Source organism: Lontra canadensis, unplaced genomic scaffold (genome assembly GCF_010015895.1).
Source record: "Lontra canadensis isolate GAN:19392208 unplaced genomic scaffold, GSC_riverotter_1.0 scaffold45, whole genome shotgun sequence".
NCBI classification, from domain to species: domain Eukaryota; kingdom Metazoa; phylum Chordata; class Mammalia; order Carnivora; family Mustelidae; genus Lontra; species Lontra canadensis.
Genome location: NW_022631039.1, coordinates 10,233,218 through 10,260,050, shown reverse-complemented (window position 1 = coordinate 10,260,050; position 26,833 = coordinate 10,233,218). Strand labels below are relative to the sequence as shown.

At 46.9% G+C, this 26,833-nt stretch overlaps 1 protein-coding gene across 1 annotated transcript in view; it reads right to left on the bottom strand.

The window, feature by feature from the left end:
• The window catches only part of BAIAP2L1 (BAR/IMD domain containing adaptor protein 2 like 1), a 90,143-nt gene that overhangs the window by 890 nt on the left and 62,420 nt on the right, over positions 1 to 26,833 (bottom strand). The window contains exons 4-12 of the mRNA XM_032872681.1: positions 23,364 to 23,425; positions 23,185 to 23,256; positions 21,740 to 21,877; positions 20,696 to 20,848; positions 18,811 to 18,978; positions 16,007 to 16,154; positions 13,802 to 14,009; positions 13,065 to 13,142; positions 11,575 to 11,755 (exon numbers count right to left, since the gene is read on the bottom strand). Of these exons, the coding sequence (XP_032728572.1) occupies positions 11,575 to 11,755; positions 13,065 to 13,142; positions 13,802 to 14,009; positions 16,007 to 16,154; positions 18,811 to 18,978; positions 20,696 to 20,848; positions 21,740 to 21,877; positions 23,185 to 23,256; positions 23,364 to 23,425 (1,208 nt within the window). The remainder of the gene's footprint in view (positions 1 to 11,574; positions 11,756 to 13,064; positions 13,143 to 13,801; positions 14,010 to 16,006; positions 16,155 to 18,810; positions 18,979 to 20,695; positions 20,849 to 21,739; positions 21,878 to 23,184; positions 23,257 to 23,363; positions 23,426 to 26,833) is intronic.

Genomic DNA, 26,833 nt, shown 5'->3' with positions numbered 1-26,833 from the left:
TGAATGATGCCATGAAAAGACAGCAAAAATAAGACCTTGCTGGGTTTTGGTGCCCAGACTGATGCCAAAGGGGTCTCCCAGTGTGGCTGGGACCAGGGGTGAGTATGGACCTTCTGTCTTTCACTCTGTAAGCTTGCGGGCTTTACACGTTTGCTTTAAATCTGCTCTGGCTGTTCCAAGAAATGACTGGCCCGAGCTTGTGGGGCTAATTCTCCAGATGGCGCCCAGGAGAGGGCAGTGTAACACCGTCCGAGCAACAGGTCCCTGGGCCAGACCTGACAGGCCTGAAAGCTCCTGGGATTCCTGTGGTCTCAGGGTCCCCGACCTGAAAGCTCCTCCCACCTCCTGCTGCCAGCCTGGGGGTCAAAGGCCATACTCGGAGGCGGAAGTCCAGGTCAGCGCTCTTTCTGGATGCTGCTCTTGGGTGCTGGACATAAAGACTCCAGAAGTAGAGGAAGGGCTGCGGGCACCTGGGCCACTTCCGACCCGTGCCTGCTGTCTCTGTGCCTCTGAGGACCTCAGAGCTTGACTCTGAGCCCTGGGGCCAGCAGGGTCATGCCAGCGGGGAGCCCCAGCATTAGGAGGCACCCTGATGCCGTGTCAACGTTCCACTGCCCCCTCAGCACGCCCTAATCGGGCTTTAAATGGCTGCAAAGTGGTTTCTTCCTCCGGCGTGCGTGCTTCCCCAGCAGGTGTCAGAGTAAGTCGTTAGTGAGGAAGTGCTCATACTTCAGGATGGTTACAGACTAATTTATAATTTATTTAAAAAGCACCAGGATGCCTGCCCTTCAGCGCTGCGCATGCACAGACACCGGCGGCAGCGGTTTAGGGCCTTGGGCAGAAAGCCCCCTGCAGGGGACGCTCTAGGTCCCACTGGGAGGAGGCGGCCTGCAGCCTCGCAGCCGGGAAAGCATACTTTCTGCCCCGCCAGACTCCCCAGGTGTGGCCTCTAGGGGGCATGTGCTTGGCCCCAGAGGCGCACAGCCCTCCTGCTCTCTGACAGTCTCACTGGAAACCACCTTCCTGCTCCCTTTCCTTGGGGGCGGCACTGTCTCCCTGCCAGGTGCACCTGCAAGTCCGAGGACAGCTCTGCACCCTGAACTGGAAACCAGACACACAACTCTCCCTGAGGACCCACAAGCAGCCCTCCGGGGGAAGACTGACGGCTTTTTCCCAGGAGGGCCTCCTGAGCCGCGACTGGCGCAACTCAACGGTACAGCGAGGTTGGCTACATTTTCATGAGCTCTGCCGTCCGAGTACTTGGCCCAGACATTTGAGAGAAACACACGGCGGCAGAGGGGCGCCATAGTCCTCCAAAAATCAAGTGGCAAGAAGCAGCAGCAACTTGAGGGAGAACGGCGAGAGTCACTGAGGACAGCCTGGAGCCATTTAGTGCTGGGGCAAACCTGGGGCCGGTGTGAACCCCGTGCGCACACGGGCCGAGACCCGCTCCCCCACCCCCCCCCAGCCAGGACACTCGAGCAGTCCCGTCAGAACCGCGTAAACGTCTGTCAGCAGAAGGGACGACTGCCTTCCCTCCAGTGAACGCTTCACAACAGAGCGCCGCGAAGGCACGCTGCACGGGGGGTTCGTGGGAGGACCACACCAGATGGGCCAGTCTGGACTGGGAGAGGGGCCGGGGTGTGTGTGTTGGGGGAGGCTGCTGGCGGATAACATTCTAGTTCTTGATCTGGTGCTGGTTACATGCTGTTTTGTGAAAAGTGACACATTTTCCATATATGGTATTCTTCAGTGTTTACTTTCTGAAAATGTCTGTTTTTGGTTTTTTTTTTAAAGTAAACACTCTCCCTTAACCCACTGCACTGAGCCCACTGCTGTGGTCACAACTGACTGCTGTCCCCAAACCTGCCCCTCCTCCCGCTCCCTTTTCTGCCAGTGAAGCGCGCCTCCAGGCCACGTGGCACTGCCCTTGTTCCATCAGGGAGCAAATGTCACACCGCTCAGAAGCGTTTTCAGGATCTTCCCACCTCAAACCTGACCACACGGCCCCATCCCTTGGGCTGCCTCCGAACGTTCCAACCAAGCCTGTCCCTCTGCTGCCTCCCCTGGGCCGTGTGGTAGGGTTTGGGGTCCCTGGTCTCTGTACTCCCCAATCCTGTCTTTTCCTCTGTCCTGGGTCCCTGGACCGGGCCTGTCCCAACAGGGCTCCTGTGGGCCCTCGGCCTCTCCGCACAGACTGACGGGGCTCTGCAGGCCGGGAGCCACCTTCTCTACATGCACAGCTCCGGGCACACAGCACGTGCGAGTGCGTGTCTGCAGAGCTGAGCCCCCCAGGGTCACGCAGGCAACAGGCAGAAGAAGTCACACCCCCGCGGGCCCTGCTGGGAGTCCGCACTACACAGCTCAACAGAAAGCCAGGACCCACGGCTCGTAGGCACTGCCAGGCGTCCCCTCCAGGGAACCAGCGCCTCAACAAGACAGGGCTATCGAGTGACGAAACCAGGACCCAACACGGGCGAGGCACGTCATCAGCATGGGCCAGGATACCCGTGAGACAGTAAGGGCGGTGAAGGCCTTAGGCCTGACCAGCAACAGACTACAGCCAGATGATGATGGCTGAGTGGGAAAAGGCAGAAAGGGGACACATCTTGTGATTCTTTACCCCAGAAAACCTAAAAGCCGAGTCCACCTTGAGTGGGCACGGTCACAGGCTGTCCGTTCCCCCTCCCTCTCCCACTACCCAGATTTCTGCTCGGGTGTCTACCGCGTGCCCATGTGCCTTCAAGGGGACTCCTTGGTCCCAGCTTACGGGTGGTCAGGTCAGCTGAGACCGCCCAGTGTAGCCCATTTTCTGGCCACAGGTAGACACTTAGGTGAGACAGGGACCTCCGTGGCCCAGTGAGAATGCGGAGTGGGGAGCCCACATACCGGAAGCCAAGAGGAGTGATGAGAAGGCCCTGAGGCAGCCTCCGTAGCGACGCTCCCTGGGCTGCCGCTCCCATGGAACCGGTGGTGCCCTTCCTGTCCGAGGCCGCTGGAGCTCGGCTCTTACGGCACCACCAGCAGCCCTGACGGCTCACGGCTGATGCTGGTTCTCGGCTGCGGGTGGCACGGACCTCCTGAATCATCACCTCCGAACTAGTTCAACCCCTTATTCCTCAAATGGGGCATTTGCACATGCAGCTGGCATTAACGAACGGCTGTACATCAAAAAATGCGTATAAAAGCATTAAGATGCTTTACCAGCTGCCTTGGATCCCAGCCTTTGGCTGATATAGGACATCCCTTTCCCTACCATCATCAGCTGGCTTAAACATCTTAGTTTAGGAAAAATAAATTATCAGCTCTTTGGAGGAAGAACTTTTGAGATACAAAATTCTAGGACCATGTGCCCAGCCCCCAGGGGCTACCAGGCAGGCCGCAGTCATGCTCCCTGCTTCCCAACCAGCACATCCCTAGCTGCAGCTTTTAAACGGAACGCCCTTCTGTTCCGGGCGCTCTGTACCCGACTGTCCAACATGGGTAACCCCCACTACCCCTATGACTGTTCGCATTAAAATTAAATACAAACACAAACTCCTTAGTTGCGTATCCACTTTTTCCAGTGCTCAACGGCTACTGTCCTGGGCAGCCCAGATCTGGGACATTTCTGTCTGGCCATAAATTCTCCACTTACCGCCTTTGCCCAGGCCCTGATGCGGGAGGATTAGATCCTGTGCCTCCGGCTGCTCTTTCGAGAGGCTACGGAGACAGGGAGGCCTGTTCTGACGACAGGAGCTTCCCCTGCTCCTGAGGTCATTTCTTTGGAGCAAATCAGTTCTTCTGTCTTTCCCTGGGGCGGGCCTGCGTGTTTCAGTTTTGTTCTTGGAGCCCCGGATCTGACTAGTGAGGCAGCAGCCCCTCTGAAAGAACGGGGTCCGCAGCGGAGGCACGCGGGCTGTCCTCCCGTGATGGAGTTGTGGGGTTTTTCTGCAGTTTGCAGAGGATCTTGAAATACTACTTCAAAACATGTTTGTGATAGAAGTGGAATATAAATCAGTCTCTTAATCTCACTGTGCATCTGTGAAGCACTGTGTACTTATTTTTGGGTTATTACCCTCTTTATGGTCTTACAGATAAGGAACAGTGACTGTCCTGAAGGGGGTGATGGGGGAGGGAGCCGCTGAAGCCATGGCGGGGGGGTGCCTTGCTCAGGGAGGCCCTCAAACCTTGTGGCCTTCGCTGATTTTTAAAAAGCCAATTAATAGTTTCTTGTGACCTTCATTAACTGTTTTCCATTACCCTCCAGATCACAAAGACAAAAAAAGCAACCTCTCGATGCCTCAGCAACAGCACAAGAGGACAGTGGTATTTGTCTCACCAAGTGTTCAGATGGGGGCGGGGCACGGAGAAGCAGATAGTTGAGGTCTTAGAACTGGAGGACCAGTCAGGGCAAGGACCTCTGGGGCCTGCTGCTCTCGGTCTGTGCTTCCCCCTCTCCCCCCGCCTCCCAGCCTGGGAGGTCAGAAAGCTGGATCGGCCCCATTCACATCACACACCAGCCGGGGCAGTTCTGGGGCTCGTCTGGCACTCACAGATGCTTTCTGATAGGAGCAAATGCTCTGATTCTCCCATGTGCGGGTGCTGGGAAGGGAGGATAAAATATTTAAAATTAATTTACCTATAGTTTTCTCAAAGGAGATATAATGTGGTGCTAACTGTGGTCATCCTGGAAGTGAAATTACAGATACTTTGGAGCAAAACAAAAATTCCCTGGGTTATTTTTATAAGCAGGAAGAGTGTTACTTTTAAATAAGCTATTTTAAATAAGGTGTCATGATTAGATATTTTAATTTTTACAAACTCGGACTTTGTTCTTTAACTTAGACCTGCAGCTGTGACTGCGAGGTGGATTTAAAGGAAACTTCTTTTCAGCATCTGTTTATCCAGCAAATGGCAACATTTGAGATAAAAAAAAAAACAAACATTTATCTGTTTACTTAAGTGCACGGTTATCAATAAATGTTGTTAATTGGAGAGCATCCTTATTTCTGTCTCAAGAGTGGGATAATTTATCAATTTAGTTATATTATAATTCTATTTTTTTTAGATTCTTAGAAAAATTTAATTTATATGGATTTTATTTATTTATTTGAGAGAGCACAGAGGGAGAGGGAGAAGCAGACTCTCCCTGCCCCCCACTAAGCAAGGAGCCTGACACGGGGCTCGACCCAGGACCTTGAGATCATGACCTGAGCTGAAGGAAGACACTTAATCAACTGAGTCACCCAGGTGCCCCCGTATTAGAATTTTAGAAAAAATTTTCACCACAATGCCACTTCCTTCTATGTTTCAGACAGTAGACAAATAATGAAATTTCTTCCATCTATGGAAGAAAACTTTTTTTTCCCAAAAGTGAGAAGATGGGTCTTTCAAATTGTAGGTACTTTAAAAAACCATAAAGTAACTTCATGATCATACTTATAGGGCCCTGATTATTTTGCATTATTCAGAACCCCCCAAAATGTTTTTCTAGTAGTTACATGTGTAACTTAAGTACAGATAAGAATTTCCTTCCTTCCTTCCTTCCCCTTCCTTCCCTCCTCCCTCCCCACCCCCTTTTTAAGGAAAGTTTATCGAATGATAGTACAAAGCTCCCAAGGAGGGAGGGGACCTGAGAGGGTTGCCCAAAAAGGTTTTCCTTTTTTAATGTTTGCATGTCAAAAATCTGGAGCTCAAAATTAAAAAAATTAAAAAAAAAAAAGCAGCTCTAAAATACATGAACATGAGCAAACCAGAACTGCTTCCAGAGTTAAGAGAGAACAATGGTTTCTCCCAAGTAGGCTATACCAGCTGGTCACTGGCTCTGTCAGTCCTTACCTCTTGAATTAACTTGTCACCCCTTCCCATCTCCACTGATCATGACCCCCGCTGCCCACTCTCCCTGGACAACCGCACAGCCTCCTGCCCCATCTTGAGGATCCAGGGTGCACCCCGAGGATACCACCACCTGCAGATACCACCCAGGAGGACGGAGGAAGGATAACATGCAGCCCACACTTCCTGGCTCGGTGTGCTTCTCTCCTGGCCTATCCATCCCACCACTTATCTGGCTATGGCCCTGGACCATACCCAGCCACCTCAGTTCCCAGAACACACATCTGGAAGGCTCTGTGTTTTGTCAGAGCTCTTCCTTTAGAACTTGGCTCAAATACCTGCCTCCAAGATGCCCCCTCTGATGTTTGCCAGGAGCCCGAGCCCTCCCTCCCTCCCTCCCTCTGTCGCCTCTTTGCACAGCTTCAATAAACACACCGTTCAATGGACTCAGCTTCTAGGCCTGCCTTACTCCTCTCTGTTTCCCTGGACCACAGGAGCCTGTCAGTCAATGTTCAACGGATGAATTCCAGGGGGAAGGTCTCACTCTGATCCACAGATCCCCTCCAGGCAGCATACCTTCACCGGCCACTTGGCTGTGTTTAAGAAAGAAGTGTGGCTGGTCATAGCAGTCTGGTGGTGCAGAACATTAGTTACCCAGGTTAGGGGACCGCATTGCAGGTACTAACTCTGTACCTCTGTGAAGTGCTGAACACGCCTTTTTTTTTTTTTTTTTAAAGTGTATAATTCTTTTTTTCTCTTAAAGATTTCATTTATTTGACAGAGAGATAGAGCGAGAGAGGGAACATAAGGAGGCCAAATGGAAAAGGGAGAAGCAGGCCTCCTGCTGAGCAGGGAGCCCGATGTGGGACTCGATCCCAGGACCCTGGGATCATGACCTGAGCTGAAGGCAGACGCTTAATGACTGAGCCACCCAGGCGTCCCATGCTGAACATGCCTTCTTAACAGAAGGTCTCAATTATTAAGAAAAGAGTTCATCAACATTCATTGTTCTGACACTCACAAAATCAATGACAACTAAAATCACACTGGAATCCACAAAAGAAGGGCATTTTCATTAGATATTTGGGCTTTTAAATGTTATATGAAACCAAACATTAAAGGCTGCTAAAATGGAAAGACGAAAGTCTTCTAGCCTAAAGACAGAAATGGGCCTGACCAGAGAGTATCAGGGTGACACTGGCCTCAGAATGAGTTAGGAAGTGTCCCCTCTTTGATTTTTGGGCAGAACTTTGAGAAGGCTGGTGTTAGCTATTCTTTGCATGTAGAGCAGAACTCACCAGTGAAGCCATCAGGTCTGCGCTCTGTGAGGAGACTATAGATTACTCGTTAGTGAAAGTGGTCTGTGTTGGGGAGAGGGGGCCTGGGGTGTGGAGCTTTCTCTGGAGGCAGCCCTGGGACACCGAGGACCAGGTGCACTCGGGAAGTGAGCCAAGGACTCCTGCACCCAGGTTGAGGCGGGAAGGGCAGCAGCTTCCACGAGGTGGCCAGAGACACAGGCCCACCCCCTGCAGCAGCGCCATCCCAGCCCTCAGGAGAAAGTTACATGCCCAAAGCTGCACTCTGCCCCAAACCCTCAGTTTACTCGATAGTCTCAGCACTTGCGGGGCAGCCCCCTGACATGGCCAGTCTATTCTGATCCAGCCAAAGTGGTTTAAAAATAAAATTTAAAAATAAATTTAAAATAAACTGCCAAATGCTAAATAATATAATTTTTGAATATACTAATACATAGGATTTTTCAATGTATCCAATTCAGTATAGTAAGAACTGTATCAATGCTTCCGTCATAAAGCTTTACCAATACGGTAAAAATACTGAAAATTAAACTGTTCTTTAAAATGAGACTGTGTTGGCTAAAATTTGTGTGTGTGTGTTTTTAGAGATTTTATTTATTTGACAAAGCGAGCAAGCAAGTGAGCCCAGAAGCAGGGGGAGTAGAAGGCGAAGGGAGAGGGAGAAGCAGACTCCCTGCTGAGCAGGGAGCCTGATGCAGGACTCGATCCCAGGACCCTGGGGTCATGACCTGAGCCAAAGGCAGACCTCTAACTGACTGAGCCACCCAGGTGCCCTAAAGTGTCAGTGTTTTCACTTATAATTTCAGTATTAATGATGACTTGGGGCAAGATTCTTTTATCTTAAAATACACAACCTTAAAGTAATGGAATGAGGTGGTTATCATCGAAGCTGCTAATATCACAAAAGAAGAGATAACCAGACAGGTGTGTCCCTCTGGATGGACTTGCTACCACCACCGATGAAATGCTCTAACAAAACCAACAAAACCGGCAAAGAAAGAAAACAGTAACACTGACTCCGATCCAGGTGGAGGACACAGGAGAACGGGGAATGTGCTAAAGGACCCCAGGTGGATGCATTTAGCGAAATCCAGCCTGGGGCCACCCTCCAGGGCCAATAATCTGGTTCGCCCAGATCAGTTAGGAGGAAAAAGAAAGGGGAGACCTTAGATTAAAAAACACTCGTCATGAGACTCAGTGACCAACTGCAATGTATGGAGCTGGCCTGGATCCAGATTCGAACGATACTGTTCAATTTTTAATAAGATAATCAGAAATTTGAAGTGACGGATTGATGATACTGAAGAATTACTGCCAATTTCTAAAGCTATGATAATTGGTGTTTTGGTCATGTAAAAATAAAAGGTGTTATTATATTTAAGGTATTTAGACATGAACTAACGAAGTTTGGAATTAGCATCAAATTGATCTGGGTGCGGCCAGGGGCAAGATGAAAAAAGACTTGGGGGGCACCCGGGTGGCATAGTCAGGCATCCAACTCTTGGTTCAGCTCAGACCATGATCTCATGGGTTGTGGGATCAAGCCCCACCTCAGGCTCCGTGCTCAACTTGGAGTCTGCTTGGGATCCTCTCTCCCTCTCCCTCTGCCCCTCCCCTGATTGTATGCACATACATGTGTGCTCTCTCTCAAGTAAATCTTTAAAAAAAAAAAAAAAAAGGCTTTGTTCTTTCCACCTTTTATTATGTTTGAATTTTTCCCTTAAAAAAAAAAGCTGGAAATCAAACAAAAACAGGAGAAGGCTCTATAGACAGGTCACCCCAGAATGGAATACCTCATATTCCTGGATCCTGAGCTGTGAGACAGGCAGTTTTAAGGATTTTTTTTTTTCCCATCCCAGCAAAAGGAATTTTTGCTTTTTAAAAATGTCTTAAGATCAGTTCCAAAGAGTCTGAATATCGTTTTAAAATGTTCTAGGGCATTTAATAAAATAGCATTTGGTATCTTTGTCCATCCAAGCAATTTCTCTTCCATGATGACAGAATGGAAAAGCTCCATTTTCAACAGCTGTGTGTCATTCTCTTGAAAATAATTGTTACGTATCTGGAATAACTTGGAACGATAAAGGAATAAACAATGTATCATATAGTTGCTTATCTGAGAAGCCAAAGGCGTTGAGAGATCACAGAGGGAGAGGAGCAGATTCTCTATTGAGTGCAGAGCCCTACACGGGGCTCGATCCTAGGACCCCGGGATCAGGACCTGAGCTGAAGGCAGACACTTGACTTACTGAGTCACCCAGGTGCCCTGAGCCAAAGACATTTTTGAGTGAGACTAAAAAACCTTGCATTTCCCAGGTCAGAACGCACCACTGCAGTTTATGATGAGGTAGGCATATTCCAAAACACCTGAAGGCTCACAACGAAATGCAAGGCATATTTTACGAGTTCCCATTCCATGTGCGTGTTTCCAGAGACCACACCCATACACGGTTCCCAGCTGAACAAAGGCCACCAGTAGCACTGACGATGGGGCAGAGCTGTGGAGCCACGCATCCCATGAGAAGCAGGGAGATGCCTCTCCCTGTACTACAGAAAGGACCATACAATGGCCATAAAATAAAAGAGTAGCCGGTATCAATGCACCAACTGCCTGCGGACCGCCCATAGAACCCAGGGTTATTTCTGGGAGGAAGCTGCCGAAAGCACAGGTGAGGCAGGCTCTGGGGCCGTCTGGCCGACGTGCAGCCCCGGGCACTACGCTCAGCGGCACAGCCCCCGGAAGTCTAGTCCACTCTCTGACCCTCAGCTCCTAGGCTCCTTCCCACCGCACTCTGGCCACCGTGCAGCCTCACAGAGGTTCGCACACCCCACCATGCCTCCCTTCCCACACCCTCCAGATCTGTTCATGGTCCCGTCTGAATGCCAGGGTGTGGGACACCCCAACCCTACCCGTGCAAACACCAGGAACTCCCTGCTCCTCCCCCAGCACTACCACCTGGTAACCCCCGACCGGTTCAGTACTTCTCGGCGGAGCCCGAGCAGCTACATATTGGAGGAACCACCACACTGTCTGGCTTCGTTTTCAATCATGATCCCAAACCGTAAATGGGTATCAGCATTACCCCCGCAGTCCCCATATTCTGTAGCACACACGTGTTCTCACTCTTCAGAACACCTGTTTCACGGATTCGCTTTCTTTACACTTGCTCGCTCCGCCCACCCGCCCCACTGATGCCCTCGCTTCCCCACCGAGTCGCCATCCTCAAGCAGGAACTGCCCAGTCTGTGCGCACCTCTGCCCGCGCCCACGGCTTCTTGCTCACTGCCTTCCCTGCTCCCGGCCCCACACACTGTGTGTGCTCTTCTCACCCTCCCAGTCACTGTCCTCTCCTCCATCCTTCCCCTTCTTGACAGTAGAACCTATCCTGAGAAAAAAAAGAGAACATGGACCCCCCACTTCCTCAATTCTCTGTCATCTCGGAATCTATGAGTGGGCCAAGTACGTGCCCTCCTCTGCTCCCTGCGTCAGGGAATCTCCTCCCTTTGACCTCTACATGATGGACTCCTTGCCATTCAGGTCTCAGTTTCAATGTCCCCTCCTCAGGGGTGCAGACACAGTCGTGTGCTGCCCGGATCAATAGGAAAACGCAGGGAGCGCTGCCCTGGGCTGTGCAGGCCCTCTGGGAAGTCACCCCGGCTAAAGCTCTCTTGCCCGGGATGCCAGTGACCAAGGCCTGTCTCCCCTCACGGTCCAGCTCCACGCCACCCCCTCCCCAAATGCTGCTCCCCTTCATAAGCACCTGCACACACACCGGTGACATCCCTGTGAGCTGTCGCCCCAACCCGCTGTCATCTCACCTTGTTTTAATTCTCTGCACAGCTTCCATCTCTGGTAACTGTTATTTCTCATCGTCTGCTTCCCGCCACTAGACTATAAGTTCCAAAAGAGCCCCAAACTGGTCCTGTGTACCTCTATACCTTGAAAGCCAACACCAGGGACCCATGCTCAGCAGACCAGGTGCCACAGGAATGAAGGGACTCTGGGAGCCCTTGGCCCCTACGGTCTTTCTTACGGGGTTATTTAGGATTACAGAGAGTGTACATGATACGCTGTTTACCCAGTACCTGGTACAAAGTAAGCACTTTCTGAAGACAACAAAGATAAAGTTACCACTTTTACCCTAAAGTCTTCCTTCGGGAAATGGCATGAAAATTGCAGAAAATACAGAAAAAGTGGTGAGGAGACTGACAGACTGCCGCTAGGACTAAAGGCGAGGAGAGAATATACCTGATACCATCAGAGGAACTACATTTACAGATAAAATAACAAACACCAGGACTTAAGTTCAGGAAGCTGAACGGCCGTGTGAGAGGGTGGGAGAGAAGAGACAGGAGAGAGTGCCAGCCCCCACCCCATCCCAGGGACACCACCGCCGTTCACGGTCGGGGTACACGGCATGTTACCCCGCAGCTTCACTCACAGGAGATGTGGCTTCTGGCTTGGACACCGGTGCTTTAAAGGTAGAGATACTTTTGGAAACATCTGCTCTCTTATCTGCAGCCGCTCCCAAGGACAAACATTCCAAGTAATCAGGTGGGGGGATGACGACACTGCTTTTCTCAGATAAGTTCACGGTGCTGATGCTTCTCACCGGGGCCGGGCTACCGACCAACGAGCAGAGAATACAAGTTACATTAGATCCTGCCACCTGAATCTCAAACATCCTAAATATCCCAGGGCCAGAACTACAGTAGATGAACAATCAGACAGGGCGTGAGAGAGGGGAGGACGAGACCTGCGTGAGCGCACACAATATGCTACAAGAAAGATACCGTGAAGTGTTTACTGGCTTATAAACGTACGCTCAAAGAAACTGAATTAAGAACTGGCTCTTGATTAGTTTAAGATCAGTAAGAAAATGAAGACTATAGCAAAAGCCTTAGCAAAGCATTGAGCATTTCAGACTCGAAAAACAAAACAAAACCAAACAAAACCCCAAAAAGAACCCTCAGCATTTTGACATCATAAATACAAAATGCAGTTTTCACTCCTTGGCCTGGTGGCACGTGAGCTGTTCTGCCAGGGATGATGACACACAGCAGGACTTGGAGGGGGCATCCAGTGTGGTGCTCGAAGGTCTGCAGGGACAGCTGGATGGGTTAGAGGGTTTGAGATGGGAAACACTGAGGACAAGGCAGTTTAGCGTAAAGATGAGAAGTGCAGTGTGGATGTGTCATTTCTTTCTTTCCTTCTTGTGGCAGGAAGGGTAGAGGGGAGAGGAGCGGGGGGAGGGGAAGGGGGAGAGCGAGAGCGAGAGCCCTAAGCAGACGCCATGCCCTGCAGGGAGCCCGACTTGGGGCTGGATCTCATGACCCCGAGATCGTGACCTCAGTTGAAATCAAGAATTAGACGCTTGACCGACTGAGCCACCCAGGTGCCCCTGGATGTGTCACTTCTGAGGACCCACAGGGTAACCAACTTCAGCGGCTGACACACATATAAATATTCATAGCTAGGCGTGGAAAAGACCTTCCTGGGTGCCAGCCTTGGCTCCATCTTTCTGTGCCTCAGTGTCCTCAATTTTAAAGTGGGGACCTACCTCATAAGGTTGTTATAAGAATTAAACAAGATAGTCAGCGTAAGGCAATTTGGCACTTCCTAAGCAGTAATGGCGATGACGCTCACCTTGGATTTAGTGAGTTGGTGGGGGGTGGGGGTTGGGGAGGCAGAGGGTGGTTCCAGAGGGCCGACAGGAGGGTGAGGAGCAAAATCTGGGAGCATGTCCCCACAGCAGAAACCACAAAGGGAAGAGCTGTGGGGTAACAGTCCTCCTTTTGTACTCTCCTACATGACTAGAGGTCTCCCTGTGGGGCTACTACACAATCTAGATAGAATTCTGATATGCCCAGAAACACGAGATCAAAGGTGAGTTTTTGTCACTGGGAAACAGGAGCCACAGTCAGGTCCTACCTTGGTATGGGCACGCTCATGGCCTCCTTTGCATCTTCTTCCAGCAACTTTGTGTAGGATGCTGGGAACCAGCCCCTCCTACAGGTGAGGAAGGAAAAAAAAAAGGCCTGATTGTGGGGTGAGCAGCTGACAAGTGAAGGATAAGCAGGGAATAGAACAGCTCAGACATAGCTCAGGGGCAGACCAGTCCATTTTCACCACATCACACAATGTGCATTTTATATAGAGCATTAGTTTCATTTGGATTACTTTTTTGGCTTTTTTCCACATTTATTTAATAGCCGAATAATCTACCCAGAAAACCAATTTAACCAGCTTAGAGTAAGGCCTATGCACATACTCATGGCTGAAATGACGATGCTGGCATTTAAACTATTTATGAGCTAAATCTTAACAAAATCCACATGATGTGCAGATTATCTTTGAGAAATCCAAAGTTTTTTTTTTTAAACAAGAATTATTTAAACTACTTTCAGAGGTGACTTCATATGACCTGTTCAAGTATCAAATTCATCTATATATGCACAGACACACAAACACATACAGAAAATAGCCTGGGACAGAGTAACTGCAATGAAGTAAACTAGAAGCATAACTAAATCATGAACCTAACTTTGGTAAAAATGCTCCTGTGACCACACAGACAAGTTGCCACTGAAAGGAGACATGACAGTTCTCTGAAGCCCTGGGCAGCCCTGACCGACCGCTGTGGGGACAGCATCTGTCCTGCGACTTACACTTTGGTGGTGTCATGCTCTCCATAAAGCCAGCCGTCCTTCTCCTCAGGGACAAGCAGCGTGAGGATGTCTCCCTGGGCGAAGCTGAGCAAGGTCTGGTTGGAGCCGGCGGTGTGTGGAAAAATGGTTTTTACTTTCTGCTTTTGCATCATGTTCAGTCCAGTTGCAACAGAAACTGATCGCTGTAAACTGGGATCATCTGAAGAATCTGGTGAAAATGAGCACAGCAGTGGTCACCTTTCAAGGACTTTATAACAAGTTCAAACAAACCCCAGAAAAGCCACCCACTCTCGCCTGCCAGCACTCCTGCTGCTGCTCCGCGTGTGCTGTATTTCCACACCTTTGACTTTGCCTGGATGGACAGGGACCACGAGGAACTGAGGCAGAACCGCAGCCTGAGGTCCCCCACCAAGGAGGACCCTTGGGGCTAAATGCTCTTTTCCAGGTGGAGAGGATACAGTGCGTGCCAAGCTTCACCTGCACTCTGATTTAATCAGAGGCAAAATGACGCATCACTAGAGGGTCCGATGCTTTCCTTGCCCTACTCTCCCAACATGAACCCCAAGGCAGCGTAGGGCATCAATGCAAATCCCACTAAGAACAAGAGGAGACTGGAAATGTTCTCACTGTGCAACTGCTCAACATCTCACCTGCAAATGCAGCAGGGACCAGCACGTTTATGGAACCCTCCCTAAGTGCCAGTCCACACTCTTAATGCTTCACGGCTTCTAAGGGAAGGCGCAGCTATCGGGTACCGTCTGCAGTGACTCACCAGGATCCCAGCTAGCAGGCCAGCATGGGGTGTGGGTGGCCTGACTCCACAGTCACTGCACCATGTGAAGAGTGCCTTGCTATACCTTTGGGTCTAAGTTCCCACACCAGCTGATACTGACCACTCCAAAGAAACAAAATTGCTCTCCTGAAACTCTCCTCTCTGATCTCACTCAGCAGCTACAAATGCTGCAGTCTGTGGGCTCTCTCTAGCACGCGGCTTGATCTGGTTCGATTGCCATGACTTTCATGCCTTAGAGGCCCGTGAGATACCCCACACAGAGAGGGGTCTCTGGGTGCCAGACTCTGTCTACACAGAGTGGAGCCTAAGCAAAGCTCCGAAATCTCTGCAAACAGTAACTTATCCTGATTTATTGAAAAAGCATCAACAGAGTTAAGAAATTTAAGCAGTTGGAACTTAAGTGTGCAGAAAGCATGAAGTTCTCTGTTTCACATGATGAAAAATACTAAGCTTACTGGTAAGATAAATAACCATAATTTTGTCACGTGAACTTTTATAGTATTGAAAAAGAAATTTCATTACAATTGCCACCAAATGTGGCACACGATACGAGGTTCTTTGTACATTATATCCCATTTTAAAATGTAACAACTTTCCATAGTAAGTTTCCTTCATATAAACATCAGTCAGTACATGGAATTAGAATTTGTCGAAGAAATGTGTCACTTATAAAATGTCTTATGGTTTTATAATAAACCCAGACCTTTATTTACTTTGAAGTGTAAGTTTCAATAAGGCAGAGGTGCCTGGGTGGCTTAGTTGGTTAAACTTCTGCCTTTAGCTCAGGTCATGATCCTGGGGTCCTGGGATTGAGCCCCGCATCAGGCTCCCTCTCCCTCTGCCCCTCCTCCCTGCTCATGCTCTCTCAAATAAACAAAATCTTCAAGAAAAAAAAAATTGGGGGGGGTTTCCTGGGTGGCTCAGGTCATGATCCCAGGGTCCTGGGACCGAGCCCCACATCAGGCGCTCTGCTCAGCAGGGGGACTGCTTCCCCCACCCTGCTCTCTGCCTGCCTCTCTGCCTACTTGTGATCTCTGTCAAATAAATAAATAAAATCTTAAAAATTTTTTTTTCAACAAGGCAATGTTAAATGTGTGCTACCACATATGTTTATTTACCTCTACCTCAGGGTAACATTTATCCAAAATATTAAAAAAGTTTAAAAAGGTGCTTTATTTATTTTTATCAAGCTAATTTTATAGACTTTATTTGGGACGGGGGGATGCAAACAGAGGGAGGGGCAGAGGGAAAGAATCTCAAGCCAACTTCCCACTGAGCCCAGAGAATGACTGGGGGCTCAATCCCACGACCCCGAGATCACGACCCAAAACCAAGGGTCGGATGCCCAACTGCGTGCGCTACTCAGACACCCCTAAAAGGTATTTTAAAAGAAATCAAAATAAATATCTTACCTGTTGAATTCTTTATCTTTTCTGAATTCTGTCCAACTGTTGCTGGGTTATTAAACATATCGATCAAAGGACTAGTATACGCTCTGGCTGAAGGAGCTGGGGGCACTTTTGGTGAATATTTAGAAAGAGTGTCATAATCTTTCCCAACCTGTGAAAAATTCCTCATTAGTTTAATATTAGTGTTAACACAGCGATGGAATTATAGAGATTCCCAGGACTATTTTAACATGCTTTAAATTCCACTTTCTTCCCAAAGTTCTCTTGGTTGGATGGCAATGCCCCATTCTGAATTATTATTTCAAGAATATCACATTCTTTTTTTCATTTTTGTCTTCTTTTTTTTTTTTTTAAAGGCAATTACTCCCCATTTCCTACCACCTCCTAGCAGCCACTAATTTACTTTCTGTCTCTATGGATTTTAGGTTCCCTCTTAGGTGCTTCTTAGCTACAGGATTCTACATTCATCCATCTTTTAAAGAAGATTTTATTTATTTATTTGAGAGAGAGAGATTGAGAGAATGAGTGGGAGGCAGAGCAGAGAGATAAGCAGACTCCCTGTGAAGCAGGACCCTGGGATCATGACCTGAGCTGATGGCAGATACTTAACCAACTGAGCCACCAGGTGCCCTAGGATTCTATGTTTAAAATAACTTTTCTAAGGAATTTTGAGTGCATTGCTCCACTGATTTCTAACATCTTGTTTTGATAAAAAGAAATCTGGTACCAGTGGTGTTCTCTTTTCTAAGTTAATCTATTTTTCCCCCCTCTCTGGAAGTTTTTAGAAATTTCTCTCTAGCCTCTTCTGCAACTTGACCACAATCTCTTAAGGTTTTGTTTTTTTCCCATTTGTCCAGGCTCACTGTGGCTGCTGTGTTAAAGACGAGGCAGAGTCAACTACAGTAATCTCTGCAAGGACCATAGTCAGGGCAGTGGAGGGGTGAGAAGTGGCTGGACTTGGATATGCTGTGAAGGTGGAAATAACAGGACATGCCCAGGGTTTGGCTGTGGGGTCGGGGGAGGAGGCAGGGAGTGGGGAGAGAGAGGGAGAGAAGTCCACATTTGTGCCCAAGCTACTGGAAGGATGGAGCTGCCATCTTCTGGATGGGGAAGACTAGAGGAGCCTGTTTAGAGTAAGAAAATCAGTCATCTGGTTTTAGACAAGTTGAGTTTGAGATCCCCATTAGACATCTGGAGATGATTGTGAGAAGGCAATTGGGTATCTCCAATCTGTCTAACGTTATGTTTATATCCTCTCTCTGTTTTTGTTCTGTGTTTTGGGAGAGCTCTTTGGATTAATTTCCCAAGCAGTTCCATTCCGTTAATGAGCCCATCCATTGGTGTGGAGGTTTTCTTGTTTTATGTTCTTTGTGGAAGGGGGGGGAAGGGGAAGGAAAATTTTAAAAAGCTATTTTAGAAAAATTTCAAGAATGTATAAAGGAGAAAGAACAGCACAATAAATCTCCCTGTACCCAACACCCAGCTCCAACAATTAAGAATTCATGGCCAATATTGTTTCGTATATGCTACACCCATCTTCCCTTGTGCCTGGAATATGCTGGAGCAAATCCCAGACATTTCAATTGTGAATAATAATCCATTTTTAACTTCCAAAATATTTAGCTGATTCTCCTCTGGGGACATAGTATCTTTTCATTTCTTTAAGATTTCTCCTCTGCCCTACTGCCTCTATTGCCTCCAATATTGGTTACTCCCGTTTCTTCTTTCAGTGTGTCTTTTCATGATATTGGTTTTCCTCACTTGTTCAGGGATTCCTGGTTATCTGTCCATCTCTGTATTGTACAGCATTGCCTATTCTTTTGCCTATTTATCCTAGTCTGTATACCGCCTACTTTCGTTATTGCAGACTACCTGCAGTGAGGTAGGTGGGGACAGAGAAGACACAGCCAGGAAGGTGCCTGGCCTCTTCTGCAGAAACACAGTTTCAGCCAGTGGACAAAAGCCCCTGTTGCCTACTGGTTGGGACAGGAGGAAGAAACTGAGCAGCTTAGAGGATGTGAATCATCTAGAACCGACCACATACAGGAACACGACATGCCATTCTCCGCCCTCTCTTACACTCACTGGCTCTGAGCTCACTGCTCTGCCCTCTGCTACAGTCTTGCCCTGCAGGTGCTTGGGGCTGAGATTTGCTTTTCTCTTGATTCTCCACACACTGATCTTGCCTTTCTCTCTTTGATACTCGTTTCTGGCCCACTGACAGCCCCTTCTCTTATTCCCCATGCGGTTATGGATCTATTCTGTAGGTTGTCGACTGGCCTTTAGCATCTTTGCTTTCATTTCAGAGATTAGGGTGGACCCATGTGTATAAACTATGCACAGGAGCCAAATTTCCATGTCTGCAAAAAGTAATAAAGCCAAGGTTCAAGGAGCGGCAAACTACAGTGTTTGATTTCATTACCTTACATACTTTGGTGGCTACTTTTTTCTGAAGTGCCTTATGTCGTGATGAATGGCACCAGACTTTTGCTAGTTATTTTCTAAGACACCTATGCCTCCTTCCCTGGCGATAAACTTATGAAGTTAGAATCCTTACAATTAAAAACAGTAACAATAACATTTCCAAAACAAGGATAATAGAGTTGGACATAGCACTACGCAGTGCTGAGCACTGCTCAGCTAATGTCAAATCTGAAGGTAAGGGGATCAGGGTGAGACAAGGGAGGCCCTAGAAGAGGGAAGGACCTGTGACTGCCACCACTGAACGCCTTCATCCTTTGTGCAAATTTGGCCCCAGTCCGGTCAGTAAACACACAACTGAAATCTCGGAGAGAACCCATCCCTACCATGCTGCTTCTCTCGATCATCGGTGAGGGCTGGGGCGTCCCGGACACGGGGGTGGAGCTCGGGGTCCTTATTTCCTCGATCATATTCATGATCTTCTCAGGCACTTTGGTAGCGTCACCACAGGTTTCCTGCCACCGGGGCAGCTTGGAATTGAGTAATTCTGCAGACTGCGAATCAGAGGGAAACACAACAAAACACAAATGTGTACTGTTCAAGGAGCTGAGAAAAGTCACGTCAAATATTAGTGATTATGTTTTACTGGCTTGCCACCAGAAGTGTGAGAGCTCTGTGTCAAATTCAGGGAGCACTTAGCCATCTATGAGCTTCCGCCCCGTGCTATTTGCTGCGCGAGCTATGGGCCCCCATTCTACACGAGCTGCCCTCTCCCTCGGAGTGAAGGCAGAGCTGGAGACTGACACAGAAAGAGCTCAAACGGGAAAATGGAAGGGTTGAGCAATCTTATCAAGCCCCACTGTTTCCCGAGTGGCCCCAGAGATGCTGATCAGTGTTTTCTTCCTCCCACACCTAAGAGAGGGCAAAACCCTCACCCCAAACCACTGATGGCCTTGGACTGTAGCCCTGACACGCTGATTGCTTGGGCCTGCTTTGTCCAAAGAGCCACTAAAAGGACTAGGATGCTGGCGCCAGAAAAAGGTAAGGCACAGAAGTGGGTTTCAGAGAGGTGAAGACTCTTCCAGTGGAGAAAAGAAGTGGATTTTGTTGCTAAAAAGAGTAACTGGAATCCAAGGTTAAGCATAAGCATCTGCCACCAACTGGAGCTCTCTGCAAATAGGCCAGGTTGCCTTGCGACAGAGTTAGCACCCCATCACTGGCAGGGCTAGGCCACAGGAAGAGCTTCAGGGTCACTTAACTTATGACCCTGTCCAGCAGGACACCCTCACCATGGAAACGGACACCGGTGAACTGAGTACAAAGTGATCGTCCAATACCGCAATTCTTTCCTTTCCTGTAACAATGTTAGATCTTAGGGCTTTAGATTTGGTAGATGAATGGTCCTTAAAGTTGCAAAACTTTATGGAATGTGTAACAGATGACCGATGGGTACACACAAGGCCAAGTTTTTTTCCCCTGAAAAAGAGGAAGCTGCCTTATTTTCAAGCTCTTAGGAAGCTTCTACCATGGAGTACTCCCTCAATTATTATAAATAACAATGAATATTTGACTTCACTCAATGCTAGTTTTAGATGCTTATACAGGCCTAATAAAATTTATAATAATAAAAAAAAAACGGAAGGAAAGTAACATGTATCTTGTAATGATTCCTGGGGGTAAAACCTCACAACCACGTGTGCTCGAAGGAGGGCAGTAAAGCCAGTTCCACAGGTGATGAGATCACGAGGAAACACCTTAAAGAGGAATGAAAAAGGAACCACAACTGTCCTGATGCTGTGAGTGGGTCTGCAGCTGGGACAGAACTTCCAGGGACACCTCTGTGCATGGACGCCCAAGGCAGACACTCAAACTACCCAGGTGGGGTGGGCCTGGGCCTGGGCCTCCTCCCATGGCTCTGGTGAAGCACTGAGCTGAGGATGCATTAGAAAGAGTCTGAGAAAAGCGGACTCGTAGGTGAGAAAAGAAAAAAGTACTAATTCTCGATTATTAAGCATTATTTTATGAAAGATTCTAAACACATACTACCAAATTAATCTTATAAACAATATTTAATCATTTCATCCACATTTCTGAAAGTTTACATAACCATATGGGCCAAGAGGTCTTTTTTTTTTTGGCATCTCTTCTCATCGGCAAACTAGGCCCACCGCTTTACATTGAGACACATGTGGAAAGTGAAGCATCCCAAGGGCGTTTGAATACGAAATTAAATTATTAATAATGCAACAAAACTTGCTGTCACAAACCCACCTGTAAATGATAATAATGTAAGTGATTTGCAAAGCTACAGTGTTTGTCGACCAGAAAGCAGAAGCGCCTTTTCTCTTCAAGTAGAGCTTCTTTGCAACCATCTGCAATAAATTTCTGGATTTCGCTCTGGCGAGACGTAACGGTTTCTACATACTAGGAAAATAAATAATAATTATACAAGTATGTCATGAGGAATCAAATAGCTGAACAGCCAGACATTTATCTTGTGCCATCTTTACACTTGGTTTATTTTGAAATGGAGTAAACACTAAATGCAGATAAACATGAGATAAAATAACAAAGTTGTAACCTGACCTGAGCAGGTATCACCATTCTCATTAAGATTCCTGACTCATGTGTGGAAGGACGTTGCCAAAGGCCTTACATTCTGCGCTGGGCAATCTGCACAAAATATTACTTCATACTTCAGGGATAAGATTGTGTTCTATTGGAAAATCAAGGACTTTGAAACCAGAAAGTTCAAATTTAATCCCTAGTTCTAAGTAACAACCACATGACTTGGCCTAAGCCCCATTTTCTTCATCTGTAACATGGGGAGAGTAATGCTAATCATGGCACATCTCTTACCAACACCTCCCCCCCACCGCCCCCAAATCAGGAGAAAATGCCAATGTTTTTTTTTTTTTTTTTTTTTTTTAAAGATTTTATTTATTTATTTGACAGAGATCACAAGTAGGCAGAGAGGAAGGCAGAGAGAGAGAAGGAAGCAGGCTCCCTGCTGAGCAGAGAGCCCGATGTGGGACACGATCCCAGGACCCTGGGATCATGACCCGAGCCGAAGGCAGAGGCTTTAACCCGCTGAGCCACCCAGGCGCCCCCGAAAATGCCAATGTTTTTAGGAGGCTAATTATTAACTCTGGAAAACTCTGTAGCCTTCAGCTCAGACCAAGTAAAATATGCTCATTTTTAACTTCAACAGCAGCACAGCTGTGAGTGGATGAAATATAAGCCGACTGAGCTAAGTAAGCATCCCTGTATATTGTACAAATTGTCAACAAAATAAAATAGTGCTGAAGAGATCACCTCAATTTCTTTGTGTTCGTATTTGAGTGCATTTCGTCCTCCTTGACTTTTCCTTCTGATCTTCTTCAACTCTGCTTGAGACTTCTCCAGAGAGTCTAATTTATTCCTGTGTTCCGTTTGGTATCTTTTGAGAGTTGCCTGTAAGTTAAACGTTGTGCTGATTTGAGTGCAGCACCACCGCAGCTGCTGGGCAGTTACAGAGGCTGACATTTCCACTGGGCGTCGCCCTGCACGCCCTCACCTCATACCGCTCCCTCCCGTCAGCATGTAGCTTTGTCTGACCTAAAGTCCCCTGTTCATACAAGGGGCCACTGACCCCAAGGGGAGCTCTTAGAAGAAAAGAACGTCTTTTCTTTTATTCCTTGTTTTCTCAAATTTTTTAGGACACTGAACGTTAAGTGCTTTGATGAATTAAAAAAACAATATTAAGTCACATGCTTCTGTTTTATGATTTACAATTTTAAAAAACAGAATGAACAAGTGCAAGCACTTCAGATTATCGTGGGTGCTGTGTAGCAAGGTGTTTTTGGAGCTTCACAGACCTGGGTTAGAATTCTGGTGAAATCCTTCACTTCCTGTGTGATCTCAGCAACTATTTATTTCTCTAAAGTTCATGTTTTCCCTTTAATCTGTATAGTGAGGATAAGAATGGCTACATTATGGCATTTCTGTAGGGATAAAAATCTGATAATGTATGGAAAATGCCTGCCATTACATCCCCCTCAGCCGCTGTCGCCTATCCTGCCACCTTCCTCCAGAGTACACAGAGCACAGGCACACAGGGGCAGTGGGGTGATTTCGGGGTAACTACGCTGCTTACTGCTGCATGGGAGTCTTGATGAGAAGGGGACTCTGAATGGCAAAGAAAGCAGCTATTCTATAGCAGATAAGAGAGATGGAAAGAGCCATGTGACACGGCTGGAGGGTCAGGCAGAAGAAGAAAACAGCTGGAGTCATCAATACCTGGTGATAGGCAAGGGACACCACACAGGAGCAGTCTCTGCTGAATGGACCTGGGAGCCTCGGGGAGCCCTAGATGGTGTTCTCCCACCCACATCCCGCAACCTGAAGTGCTGGTTTGTGAAAGCAACAGCTGCAGCTACACTAATACAGATGCAGATGTTGTCCCTATACTCGTGTTCTTTGAAAACAATGCTTTCTAGAAGCAGGAGGATTCCTTGCAATATTTTCCTCTCTGCTTTTTAATAAAGATCCCAGGTGTTAAAGCAAACAGGGCACCCAGCTCCAAGGGACCTTGTCAGTTTCATGCCTTCTGGGTATATACTCAACACTAAGCTCTGTCCATGTTTTCTGCTGCTGGATAAACAGTGAGAGAAAGTTCTCCTCCGGCTCAGAGATCAGGCGGGCCCAGCCTTCCAGAACGCCAGGCCCCCATGATCCATACCCACCTCCAAACATGGAGGTGGAAAAAACCATGTACTCACATTCATGTATTTTACATCAAGTTCTATCTTCTTCTCCAGCTCATGTATAATTTCTTTATGGAATTTTTTGAACTGTTAACAAAAGCAATTAAAAAGTCACACCAGATTTGAGACATTAAGCAACATAATTTAGAAATTAAATATATTTTATTTTATAAGTATAAAAATAGTTTACATACATTTTCATCAAGACTCTCATTGAGTTTCTTGTGGGTACTTGAAATCTCTATGAGAACATGGCCTGTGAAGAAAACCACATGTTAAGGGGAAAAGTCACTGTGTGCATTTTGTAAAGATATTAAACAAAGTAAAATAATGGAATGAAGCACAATCTACTGCTGGCCTCCGGTGCCTGGAAGCATCAGGCCCTGGCATGTAAGAAGTACCAACTGCATGCCCGTGGTTGGGCTGATGCCAGAGGGACCCAGGACCTAGCAAACTTACTCTACAACACCGTTCATCCAAAGAATGCCAACTTTGTCTTCAAATTCATATCATGCTTTCTATATTTTCTCATTCCCTAAGCTGAATCTATTTATCTGATTTAATTTTTAAATTCTCTTATACAAGATTATCATGGTCATTATAGTAACTAACTATAGGAACAAATGACTTATTTTTATCTAATCCCCAGAGTAATCTGATTATATGTCAGGCATAAAAGATAAAGGTTATTTTTTCTCGTATTAGTTCTTATATCATTTTGGAAAATATTAATACCATGGGAAAATGCAGCAAGGACAGTGCTCTGCCTCATATCTCCAGGGACTATATCAATTCTTTGAAACAAGTACAGTCATATGGAGAATGTTCCAGAATTGAGCTTTACTCCAAAAGGAGCAAGACAACCATTTGATTTCCAAAGTACATCTCTTGCAGTTTGAGACAGTGTGATGCATCTCTGCTCCTAAACTCTGATAAAGGTGAACAAGAGCCTCTCCCTGTTCACTTATCTATAGGAACCAAATGGGTCTGATAACTAAGAACTGGAAAAAATAGTATCATATTGGAACAACCACCAGACCATATGTGTTCAAACAGCATCATTTGGAACAATCACCAGACCATATGTGTAACAAAATGTGTTGGGTAGATCCTCCCACAGTTTGGTAGGAATTCCTTGGGTAAACTGAAATGCTCCAGATGAAGAATTAAAATTAAGACTGTGGTAGGTACAGGGAAAGAGAAAGAATACCAACTAGACTGTGACTTCAGCTATCACCTTTACACAGATGATACTATGGTGCTCCGTTTTAGAAAGAGTCAAGACATGTGACTCTCGGGGCGCCTGGGTGGCTCAGTTGTTAAGTGTCTGCTTTAGACTCAGGTCATGATCCCAGGTTCCTGGGATCGAGCCTCATATTGGGCTCCCTGCTCATCGGGAAGCCTGTTTCTCCCTCTCCCACTCCCCCTGCTTGTGTTTCTTGTCTCGCTATCTGTCAAATAAATAAATAAAAATCTTAAAAAAAAAAAAAAAAGGACACATGGACTCTCAATGGCCAGTCTCGTCCCCCTACCCCATCTTCAGACTAAGAAATTCAGCCTCTTCCTGAACATGTCCACCTGGATGTCTCATTAGGTACCTCACATTCAACATGTCTAAAAGTGAATTTACCCCATATTCTCCAATCCCAGCTGTTGGCTGCCAGCTCACAGCCGGTCACTTGGGGTTGACACTTCACCCATATGTCACACTCAAAAACAAAGACTCATTCCCTTGTGCATGTGTGTCATCACCTGCGCCAGCCTCTAGGGTGAAATCACGCCCCTTACTCATCCTGCTTCCTTGAGCAACAAATGTGCCGGCCCTTCCCTGCCTGGGAGAGAATGTATGTGGGAATGGCTTCTGAAGTCTCTGTGAGCCCAATCATTTGTCCCATGAGGGGTGGGGAAAGAGGCTCCCTAGTCTGTCCCCCACCACTTGGACATTCAAACCCACCACTTGCACCTCTTAGGTCTTGCCCCTCGAGCTCTTATCATTTCTCTTGACTCCCAGATTGTTCTCTTCCAGACCCTCTTCCTCAGGGATGCCACGGATCCCTCAAAATCAACTGTACCAGGTCATTTCCCCAGTCCCCATGGCGTCCCAGATAAACCAACTCCTCAGCACGAAGCCCACTGTGAACAACGCTGCTTAAAATAACCATGGCATGATGGGGGCAGAGAGTCTCCTCATTAGGTTATAGGTACATAACCTATAAGTCCCTAAGCGGCCTGTGGTTCTAGGAACGTCTAACAGAACAGCCCGCTGCATAAACCTGAGAGTGAGGGCGTGCACATCCCCAGCATTCACCCCACCACACCAAGGTATTAAGATACCCACTCTCCATCCTGAATGACACCGACTTCATTTCTCCCATAATTAAGTTCTCCTAAAGCTCAACATGAAACAAATCAGAGTTCTTCACAAAGGAAGCCTTCACATGACCAAGAATATAATTATATTAATACATCATTTTATCATTTAGTGATTTCAGATACTGAAATAGTCTGAGTTACTTTCACATCCATTTTAAATCCATAAATAACTCCTGGCTGGAGATGAAAAACAACAGCAACAAAATCTCCACTTCAATTACTTGAAAATTAAGCACTCCATTCTTGGCAAGTCAGATCTACTTCTTAAAAAAAGTCTAAAAATAATTGTGCTTAAATCACAGTGATTCAGGCTACATTCAAGGCACTCATTTTTCCTCCCAAACCATCATGAACTTTATCACTACAACCTTGTATAATGTGGATCTCTGGGAAGCATGTTGCCAAAACAAAAGCATGTGCTAGTGCGGCTCTCTCGGCTCTTGGGTGAAAGGCAGCACTGCCCAACCTGGTGCTCAGGCCCTGAGGCCCCTCCCGCGCGGGGCGGTTTTCTCCCTTCAGGCGGCTTGGTGGAAAGGCTCACTGAAACAGCCCATTCACTCTGTGGGCAGGAACGGAACACCTGACCTTATCCTTGTTATTCCTGTCCCTCACAGTTCGTGGAATTTAAATGCTGACTTTATGGCAGCAGCAGTCCTTGGTCAAAAGAAGGATTAGAAAACATCTTTACTGTGATTTTGGGAGCTGCCAAAAGTGTATCTTGAAGCAGAAAATGAAAACAGCCTTTATGTTCACTCTACAGAAGTTTATTCTTAAATACAGCAAGTGTTACTTTATGTCTAAAATGTGGCATCACACACGTTTATTTACTCCTAGCCCTGTAACCTAATTTTTCATAAATTACATTTGAGAAGAAAAAAATTTTTTTCAAGGAGAGGGTGGAGCACAGCCCAGATTCTAACGGAGCAGAACTAAATACACACCCAAACAGGAACCAATGTGCTGGTCTCAGAAATCATAGCACTGTATGTACTGGATCAACCATTTCCTTTTTCCCTTTTAGGTTCTGAGTAAACATTCTGGGAAGAAACACGTAGTAAGTACAGTAATATGACTCAGTCTGAGTAAATTACATTCTTAAATGGCAATATTAAAGTAATTTAAATATATACATATTTCAAAATCATGAACTTGACATTGCTAAAAGTCAATGTCTACCATCAGTTTTTCCCTAAAATTCATACAAATAGCTGACAGTGATATCACTCCAATTTTAGGAGCTATGAACAAACATGTCCAAAAATTTGGACAATACTATATAAAGATATGAATT